We start from the raw sequence: 10,058 nt of genomic DNA on the forward strand, positions 1-10,058 counted from the left end.
AGTGCAAGTACATTAGCTTTAAATAAGCAAAACTACAAAGAGTCAAATGTTGGAAGAGATGTGTTTTTAGCCTTTGGCGGAAGATGCGCAGTCTTTTGGCCATCCTGTCAATAGGGAGCTTATTCCACCATTTTGGAGCCAGGACAGCAAACAGTCGGCACTTTGTTGAGTGATTAGTTGTCCCTCGCTGTGAGGGGGCAGCAAGCAGGTTGGCTGATGAAGAGCAGAGTGGGCAGGTTGGGGTATAGGGTTTAACCATGAACTGGATGTAAGCTGGGGCTGATCCATTTGTGGCCCTGAATGCAAGTACTAGTGTCTTGAAGCGGATGCAGGCAGCAACTAGTAACCATTGAAGAGAGCGGAGGAGGGGTGTAGGGTGAGAGAACTCGGGGAGGTTGAAGACAAGTCGAGCTGCTGCGCTCTGAATGAGCTGCAGGGGCCGGATGGCACATGCATGCAGGCAGGCCATTCAGGAGGTAGTTGCAGTAGTCTAGACGTGAGATGACTAGAGACTGAACCAGAACCTGAGCCAACCAACCTTCTGGGGACGCATCCTTCTGATGTTATGCAGCATGTATCTACACGATTGGGTAGCTGCAGCAATGTTGGCAGTGAAGGAGAGTGAGTCGTCAAGTGTCACACCCAGGTTTCTAGCAGTCTGGGTGGGGACTAGTACAGAGTTGTCAATTGTTATAGTCAGGTCTTGGGTAGAAGAGCCCGTCCCTGGAAGGAAAAGCAGTCTTGTCACGGTTTCAGATGGTGCGTGGACATCCAAGAAATAATGTCAGTCAGACAGGCCGAGATACTTGCTGCTACTTGCGTTTCAGACTCCGGAAAGGACAAAATTAGTTGGGTGTCATCTGCGTAGCTGTAATAAGAAAAACCATGCGAGTGAATGACAAACCCGAGTGAGTTGGTGTACAAAGAGAAGAGGAGGGGACCCAGGACAGATCCCTGAGGTAGATCCTCTCCAAGAGAAATGGGACGAGGAAAGGAAGAAGGTCAGGAGCCATAGACTGGAGAAGGTGAAAAGGGATAGGACAAAGGGGGCAGGTGGTTGGGTGGGGGGAGGTAATCAATGTCAGAATTTGATTTGTAGATAGAGGGGTGAAAGAGGAAAGAGTACTGGATGTGATGGATGGAAAATTGAATTCAGAACGTGTGGTGGAGATTGAAGAGTGTATGTTATATATCTTTTTTTACAAAGTAGTGGGTTGGTAGGAAGGAGGAGGTGGACCGGGGGGATCTAGAAGGTTAGAGAAGATGGAGAAAAGTCTTTTTGGTTGGTGATAAACAGAGCTTTTGCTGCGGGAATAGAGGCAGGGAAGCAGGAAAGAAGAGACTGATAGGTAAGCATATCATCTGGGTGTTTAGATTTCCGCCATGTCCTTTCCGCTGCCTGTACAGTTGATCTTTCAACACGCACTGAGTCAGATAACCACGTAGCTGGGAAGGACTTGCGAGCCTGCCGTGAAGTAAGGGGGCAGAGGGAGTCAAGACAGGAGGATAGAGCAGAGATGAGAGTGTCTGTGGCAGCGTTGGGATGCACGAGTACGAAACAATCAGATGGAGGGAGGGTTGATAAAGCAGATACAGCCAGAGAAGAGTGAACAAATGTTACGGTGGACAGGTATAGTGTCTCTTGAGATATGGTTGTGAGCTTGGGAGAGTGGGAGAGAGTAAGAGATGAAGAAATGGTCTGAGGTATGGAGTGGAGTAACAGCGAGGTTGGATGTAGAGCAGTTTCTAGTGAATATGAGATCTAGGGGTTGCCAGCTTTGTGAATGACTGGGGAAGGCAAGAGGGAGAGGGCAAAAGAAGAAAGAAAGTTGACTTCTCTGTCTGGATGTTGAAGTCGCCCAGAGGTACCAGCGGAGGGCCAGTTTAACCCTTGTATTTTCTTCCCATTAACCATGAACTTGTCCTTCCTGATCAAAACTGAAAATGAATTTTTTGATGGTGCTTTTCCGATGTTTTTGTCACTTTTTTCAGATTTATTTGTCACTTTTTAATTAATTAATTTTGGAGCTTTTTTAAAAACCTGAGCTGGTTTTGTAAGAGGTTTTACATTTATTCTTGTAATTCATGGTCAACAAACCTCATTTATGTCAAATTATACATAGGTTTTTTGTTAAAAAGGCAGGAATTATGAATTATTTTGACTATTAGTTAAGATCAGAGGATGTTGAGTGGATCAGAAATGGCTAGATGTCAAAGTTTAACCCGGATACTGTTTTGAAACCAAAAAAAAAAAAAAAATTAAAATGCTATAAGATTAAATAAAACAACCAAAAAATTCAATGAAAGTAATCATTGAAATTACCTGAAGAATGTTGTATGGAACCATCCATATTATTATTGGGCAATTTGATTGAAAGAAATCCATATTTCTGACATAAAACACTTTGGAACGGGTCAATTTGACCTGAAGACAACACAAGGGTTAAGGGATGACATTGACCCATAGATAACTAAAATTAGACTGGGGAAGCTGGGGAAGTATTATTTTTCTTGGTAGTGTTCAGTCAGCCTATCATAGCATCATCAGGTAGATAGATAGATAGATAGATAGATAGATAGATAGATAGATAGATAGATAGATAGATAGATAGATAGATAGATAGTGATCCAATAAAATGGGAAATTACAGCATTACAGCAGCAAAAATCAGTCACACAGCACAGAAATAAAATAAATATAAATGAAATACTAGGATACAATGTACATACACACAATATACATGAAATAATAATAGGAATAAAATACAAGAACAAATATTTGAATATACAGTAGGTGTAGGACTGTGTAGGTTGGTGAACAAGCTTATCAATCTCGGACAATTAAGATCAAAATCTAAAAAAAAAATATCAAAGGGAAAATGAAATTCAAACCAAGATACAAACTAAAAAACAACAACAACAAAATTCACTGTAAACAGGTAGTCAACATGCAGACTGTGACGCGTACTGATTGGTCATGTTAATGTGTTCAGAATGGCAAATTGTCACTATGCAAAAAAATATTTCCGTTCAGGGAAGCAACATATTTCCCCTTTTTCTACTGTAACTTCCTCGCTTCTGTGCTTTTAGTGACTATGTTGAATTTACATACAAAAATAAAAACATTAAGTAAATGAGGGACAATCCTGTAAAGGAAATGTTGTCAATATAGACCGCACGATGACCCAAATGCAGCCAGTACAGTATACTATTTTTGGAAGAAAAGACATTTGCTCCAGTATTTAGTTTAATGTATTATTAAGTTATGATCTGCAACCTGACCAAAGAGGAACACAAAGGTGTCGCGCCCCATCACAACTTCCTGAATTTGGCAATGAAGTGCTGACAAACCCTCAGACCCAGATTAAAAGAGTAAGAGGACTATAATGAAGCCAGAAGAAAAGAGCGGAAAACACGCAGGAAGAAAGAGGAAAATCAAGACAAAAACAAGAAAAACTATTACAATATGTTTTGTCCCTTAAACCTTTGGGTTGTGTGTGGCCATCAACAACATCTGGCCACTAATATCCCACTCAACACGTCTCTCTCCCTCTCAATTTCAATTATAAAGCTTTATTGTCATTGCTTACATTGCCAAAGAAGATAGCATATACATAAACTACAGCATGAACGCTAACTTTGTTAAAATTGTTGTCATAATGTATCTCTAACATACAGGAATAAGTGACGGACTGGCCGAGATGGGAAGTAACGCAGTACAAATACTTTGTTACCGTACTCAAAAAGATTTTTCAGATATTTTTTACTTTACTATTTATTTTTGTGCCGACTTTTTACTTTTACTCCTTACATTTTTGACACGAATATCAGTATTTCAATTCAATTAACGATTGGTTTGTTACTTTAGTTTGAATTAATTTCAGGTAAAACTTATTGGATGGGACAATACCTTGCACTTCCGCACCACTACAAGATGACTGGACAGATTTGGCGGCAAATCATTGCGGCTTGATGGCGATAATGTTAGCATAGTATTATGGACGGCGACATGATTGAAATATTACATTGACATATTACATTTATTATTATTATTAGACTCCATGTTCAGATGCTGAGTGAGAACTTTTGCCATCTCTGCGGACTGGTAATATGGAATTTGGGCAGAAGCCAGAGGGGCCGCGGGCCCTCGTGGGCTGTTTGGGCCGTCCGACCAATCAGAGAGCTGCATGATTGTCATAGCCATAGCCATATCATTTCTCTCAGTCCCCTTCCAAGCGTCAATAATAATTTTCTTTAGCCAACTGAGCGTTGGAAGGCATTAGGGTTGTGCATTGATATGTCTATGTTTCGGTGCATGGGAGTTTACGTGCACCATCACTGTGGCTATTAAAAGCGCGTCTTCTTTCCATGTGTCAAAAGTTCTATCTGCGAGTTGCCAAACCCCCCCCCGGTGGATGGAAATGCCAGGGCCGTTTTTTATCTCCACTTCAAATGTTTGATAGTGGATAAAAATGACAGAAAGATTACAGAAAATCTATGCTGACAACAGAAAAAGGCATGGTTAATGATACTGGCTAACAGTCCTTAGGCAACTAACCCGTTCTTGGTTGAGGAGCCGCTCTTTGTCGCGGTATCTGCATGTGACTGGCACTGATAGGAAACTATTGATCTAGGTGGAGGTTTAGGAGTGGTGGTTTACTCCTTTGTGGTGTTTCCGTGGTCATCAGCCGTTTGAATTCTCGCCTAAAACAAATTTCAGTTTGTGCCGGTCTGAAAGTGTCTCGAATCATTTACGTTGACTTTTACATTTGGGGTAGAAGATTTGTCTAATTTGTTTGTATTCGTCACAGCAGAGTAGAAAGTGATGCTCTGTCTCTACTTCTAGTCTAGTCTAGTCTGTCCCCCTCTGGGGGTCCAGGTCTGTCTGTGGCAGCCGGTTTCCACATCCAGACTGTGGCAACTCACTCTTTACCTGCTCATGGTCTTTCTGAGTCTTTGCTCACGTGTGGTGCACAAGTATTCTGCTACAATGTGTCGTCATATTAGAGCTAAGTAACAATCACTTATATATCTCATGGAATATTAATGTGCACAAAACAGGAGTCCATATGGCTTATAAGTGGGTGAAGGTATTACCTTATATGGTGAATTCATCTCTATACCTTCTGGACCTTAAGTTTTGTTCACAGAGAGGCCCAAGTATATATATATATATATGTATATCTGATGTAGTGATGTGTGATGTGATGTAGTGTCTTGCCAGTGTGTGATTTCTCCTTTTGTCTGCAGATTATTTGGTTGGGCCAGATGGTTTGCGGGGGTGTCTTGGGGTTCTGGGGGCTGTGTTGAGGTGAGGGAGCTGAGGCCTAGTTGACTGAGGGGGCTTTTCTATAAGTTTCTCTCCTTCAGTGTAGTGCTTTATGGTGGAAACTACGGGGGGTGCTTGTTTTCAGGTGGTTGTAGAATGTGATGGCTCTTTCAGTTGTAACATGGAGGGGATGTTGACTTGAGTTCCGCTCTGCAGGCATTATTTAGCATGTGTCTTGGCACGTGAAATATGTTTTTACAAAATGCTACATGGATACCTGAATCGGGTGATGTCCCTGTCAGTCATTTTTAAATGTCTACAATGGGTTCTATTACGATTGGATTTTTTTTGATCGAAGTTTTGATTAATAATTGGCGTCTCTCTCTCTCTCTCTCTCTCTATTTCAATTTTCAATTTCATGTTGCTTTATTGGCATGACAAAAATACATCTTTGTTGCCAAAGCATAGGAACAGACATACATATAAACAACAACAAGGACTAAATACATCTGATTTAATAATACAAGTAAACAGGATACTTATGATATAATTGTAGATACTAAACAAATTATGTGCGTATGTCCCTCAAAGGGTACATTGAAACAATAATAGTACAAAAAGAATAGAAAATAAAAATGATAATATATGCAATTCTCTATTTATTCAGCCTTGTATTGTGTCAGGGGAAGACATATTTCCCCTAATAAAAAAGGAAGCGGTTTGTCCTCGGTGTAGGTAGTGAAGCCTGGTATATGTTTTTCAAATTGTTGGAAATATTTGGTTCTTAGGTGTTCATATTTGGGACGTGTACACAGGAAATAATTAATTCTGTAATTCTGTTTCCATATCCTGGCGGCAGTGTGAACAGACTCGTTCCTCGCTTGGTCTTCACACTTTTAAATGTCGACCTCTTTCAATTTCATCCAACCGTACGATGTCTCTGTCTCTAAATGAGAAAATCACGACTGTCTCTGAACTATTAATTACTGAGCACAACTTTAGGCTCAACAATGTCAAATTCAAAGTGAAATAACTCCGGATTCCAGGGGCGGACTGGGACAAAAATTCAGCCCTGGAACTTTAGCCACACCAGCCCACATTCCCATGCCTACGCAGCCCCACCCACGGACGCATGCATTCACTAATTACATCTGTACAGATGGTGAAATAATATAAGCAAAATTATTTGTTTTAACCAAATTACCACAAAAAATGGATAGGATTCCATACAACGCTCACTTTAGTTCCTGACTAAAATCATCTGTGCGTTCCTCTGATCTTAACTATTGGTCAAAATAATTCAAAATTTCTGCTTTTTTCATTCAAATGTTAGGTATAGTTCTATATCAATGAGGGTTATCGACTGTGAATTCCATAAAGTAGTGTAAAACTAGTGGTAGTAAGGTGGTGGTAGTGAAAACTAGAAAAAGTCTGAACATTTTTTGGGTTAAAGAGCACACGTTTATAACAAATTTACACATACTGTCTTTCTTTTTTTTTATTGTCACTGTCAGTCTTCAATTGTCCGTATTTCATTCTATTGACACTGTGCATATTGTCTGTCTGGTCCCCAATCTTTTCATCAGTTTTTAACTCTCCAGATCTGCTATTAAAGTGTGTTTTTATGGCTGTCTGTGATTATACTTCAGGGATTTTACTTTCTTAGAATCGGCCTTTTGGTGGAAACATAAAGAAGGGGTGTTTCTGGGGTCCATCCCCAGGCAATTTTGAGGGAAAAAGACTTCAATTCCTGCATTCTGATACATTTTTAGGCTCCAATTCATGGTAAAAATGTCTATATTTATGGCAAGGAAATCCCAAAATTCTGGTGTCAGATGGTAATTGATAATGTAATGTAATTATAATGGAATATTATTGTAGTCAGCAGTCAAGTAGGCTCTTTCTCACAACATGTATTAAGAATCCCTGAAAATGGGCTGTCATACCTGTATAACTCAATAAAAAAGGATTTTTAGCACCGTAACATGCACTTAAATCTTATATAGACAATCACCAGCGTCTGTAAAGCTGCCTCTCTCTCTTCACAGTATCAAAGCCAGCTGTGGTGGTGGCAGGTCATTTGCATGTGTGTTTTCATCTTTGCCCAACGCGTTCTCTTCATTGTTGATTAAGTCAACACGCCATTACCTTTACTTCCTCCAATGTGACATCGGCGTTTCACCATAACACAATTAATGCCTACATTTGAGAACCAATATGACAAAAAGATCTTGACTTAGGCCTTCCCGTATGCATATTCCGCAGCTTTACAGTCTTCATCATTATTATTTTGTCTAATAACTAATATTTCCGAGGTCAAGAATAAGCTAATGATGAAATAATATTCCAAGCTGTGGGATCATAGTCCACAAATATTGCATGTGTAGTTTTATTTTACCATGACAGAACAAACCAATACATGATAATACACTAAAATGATGGGCCAATCATTCACGCACCCTTCAACAATTTTCAATTTTTGCACTACTACTTGAACTCAATTCCACTTTGAGCCTGAAATCTGCAGACAGGAAGTGAAACGTTGTTGACGTTCGGTTTGACTGCAACAAGAAGTAGATCATTCACTTTTGTGTAATGTTCCCACCTTCCACGCTCTGCTGAGGAAATCTTATGTACAGATTCATACGCCGATTAACCGAGTCAAATAATACCATTTGAAATGCTAAAACCAATCCTGCACTTAGTGATATCAGATATTCATCAAAAATGCGGAATCACTGGAACAAGCACCTGTACCTGTTTTAATCAGTGGGCATTGCTATTGGTAGGTTTGTATGTCTGTGTGTCTCTTTTGTGATATTTTTGGGAGTCAGTTTGTCTATATGTATTTATGTTTGTGTGTTTGGTTTGTACTTCTCTTGTAATGTGTCGTGTGTACTTTTTATCTGGACCTTGAGTCTAAAGCATAAAGAAACATTATAGTTGTATAATTGTACACTATCATCATAGATTAATCATAGATTCCATTGATTCAATAATTGGATGTTGGCACCAGGTTATGAAATGCAAAGCGTGTATTTCAATATTCCATTTTGTGATTCAAATGAGGTCCACCTTACAGTCTGTGTATAAACGTGTAAGTGTTTTTGTATGATGTGTTGGCATTAAAACCTAGCACATTAATAAGTTATCATACCTAAAAGGAAATTTTTTTAGCGTCTTTGCTTTCTAATCTGATGCTTTTATAATATTGGGGTTATAGCTGAAGGAAGCAACCATTGACCGTTGGTAGGAGAAGTTACTCAAAGCGCTGTCTCTGGTGTCAGAGTCACACAGTTGTTGTACTGCGTGTACTTTTTGTACACATACAGTACACATCCACCCAACGCTCCTCACCTGGAGGTTTTTTTGCAGTAAGTGTGTTGTTGTCGCTGCAGCAGTGACAGATACACGTGCACATCATTCCATTCCTGACCCCTTAGTGTGTGCCACACACATCCTCACATGCCATTCTCAACCTCTCTCCCCCTTTCTCCCTCTCTCTCTCTCTCTCTCTCTCTCTCTCTCTCTCTCTCCAGAAAGACTAGTGGGACAAGTCAGGTGGGTCTTTGTTCAGGGGGGATGCATTTAACACAACACCACAAGTGCAATCCTGGATAAACAACTGTCCAATAAAGATAGTGCATATACATAGGATCTCAGATTACTTGTCAAACATTTCAAAATAATGCATTTTTATTTTCACAAATAAATCCTACATCATTAGACTTGATATAGGCTCACCACGTCTTCCAATAAATGGCCCACCATTGTTGCACCTCTCCAACGGAAGGTCGGTATTAATAACTTGCTGACATAAATTTGAATCCAATTAAAACCTTCAAAGGGCTCTTCTTCTCATGGAAAACCATGGCACCAAACCTTCTTAGGGTGAATTTGGTTTGTAACAGGTGATATTGGCTTTCATAAACTTTTCAAGTGTAATCTGGAACCAGTCCTGCCCAGATGAGTAAATCCCCTTAGAGCCCAGCAGCTACCTGCGCAACAGGTGCGCTCACGCACGCGCGCATGAAAACTGACCTTCATCATTCAAACAAAGCGCCCCGTTGTCATGAACAAAACACCAGCTGGTTCAGTTCTGAAAATCTAAAGGAGTAAAAAGCCTTCTTTTTTTTTTTTTACCTTGAGGAGAGCGCTGAAGACCAGGAGAGTCCACGGAGAGACGCTGAAGCGCGGCCGTGGCTTCATCGTGCCGCACGCTTTCGGGAAAACAGATTCAAGGGACTTTTCACTTCAGAACTTTCATGTCCAAACTTTCTTTGTCGCTTGAAGAGGCTCACCGCTAACGCTACATGAGGAGATTTAAAAGTCAGAACTTTCTCTTCTCGCTGTTGAACGGGGGAGGAGCGGCGGCCGAGCGCGTCACTCCGGGAAGTTTGGTGAAGTGTGCCACTCCTCTCATCATCGGTTTCCCCCTCTCTCTTTGGGGCGTAAATACACACAGTGGTGGGAGCGCGGGGCTCTGACTGTGTGTTGGGCAGAGAACTGGTATTTGCCGGTGATTCTGTGAAGAAGCATCAAATTAAAAAAAAAGTGCCATCATATGTCCTTGGAAAGGCAAACTCGTCTCTTTATCATGTGTAAAATAGTCAGTGTAAATCTATGCCAAAATGATATATTATAGATAAACTATAAATAAAAAACACATTCAATTAAATGAGTGATTTATTGTTTTCCTAGCCTATTTTTGGTTTGCAAGGGTTGAAATGCGCCTTCAAAAATTGTCACGCAGACACGCATTGATGATTGTAGAATCTATATTTGGACGG

The 10,058-nt window shown here is 40.3% G+C and overlaps 1 protein-coding gene across 1 annotated transcript in view; it reads right to left on the reverse strand.

The window, feature by feature from the left end:
* ptprjb.1 (protein tyrosine phosphatase receptor type Jb, tandem duplicate 1) overlaps positions 1-9,648 on the reverse strand; it is a 61,972-nt gene extending 52,324 nt beyond the window's left edge. Inside the window, exon 1 of the mRNA XM_032523388.1 lies at positions 9,412-9,648. Within this exon, the coding sequence (XP_032379279.1) occupies positions 9,412-9,477 (66 nt within the window). The 5' untranslated portion in view covers positions 9,478-9,648. The remainder of the gene's footprint in view (positions 1-9,411) is intronic.
* Positions 9,649-10,058: the final 410 nt, after the last annotated feature.

The sequence above is a fragment of the Etheostoma spectabile genome, chromosome 8 (assembly GCF_008692095.1).
Source record: "Etheostoma spectabile isolate EspeVRDwgs_2016 chromosome 8, UIUC_Espe_1.0, whole genome shotgun sequence".
Lineage (NCBI taxonomy): Eukaryota > Metazoa > Chordata > Actinopteri > Perciformes > Percidae > Etheostoma > Etheostoma spectabile.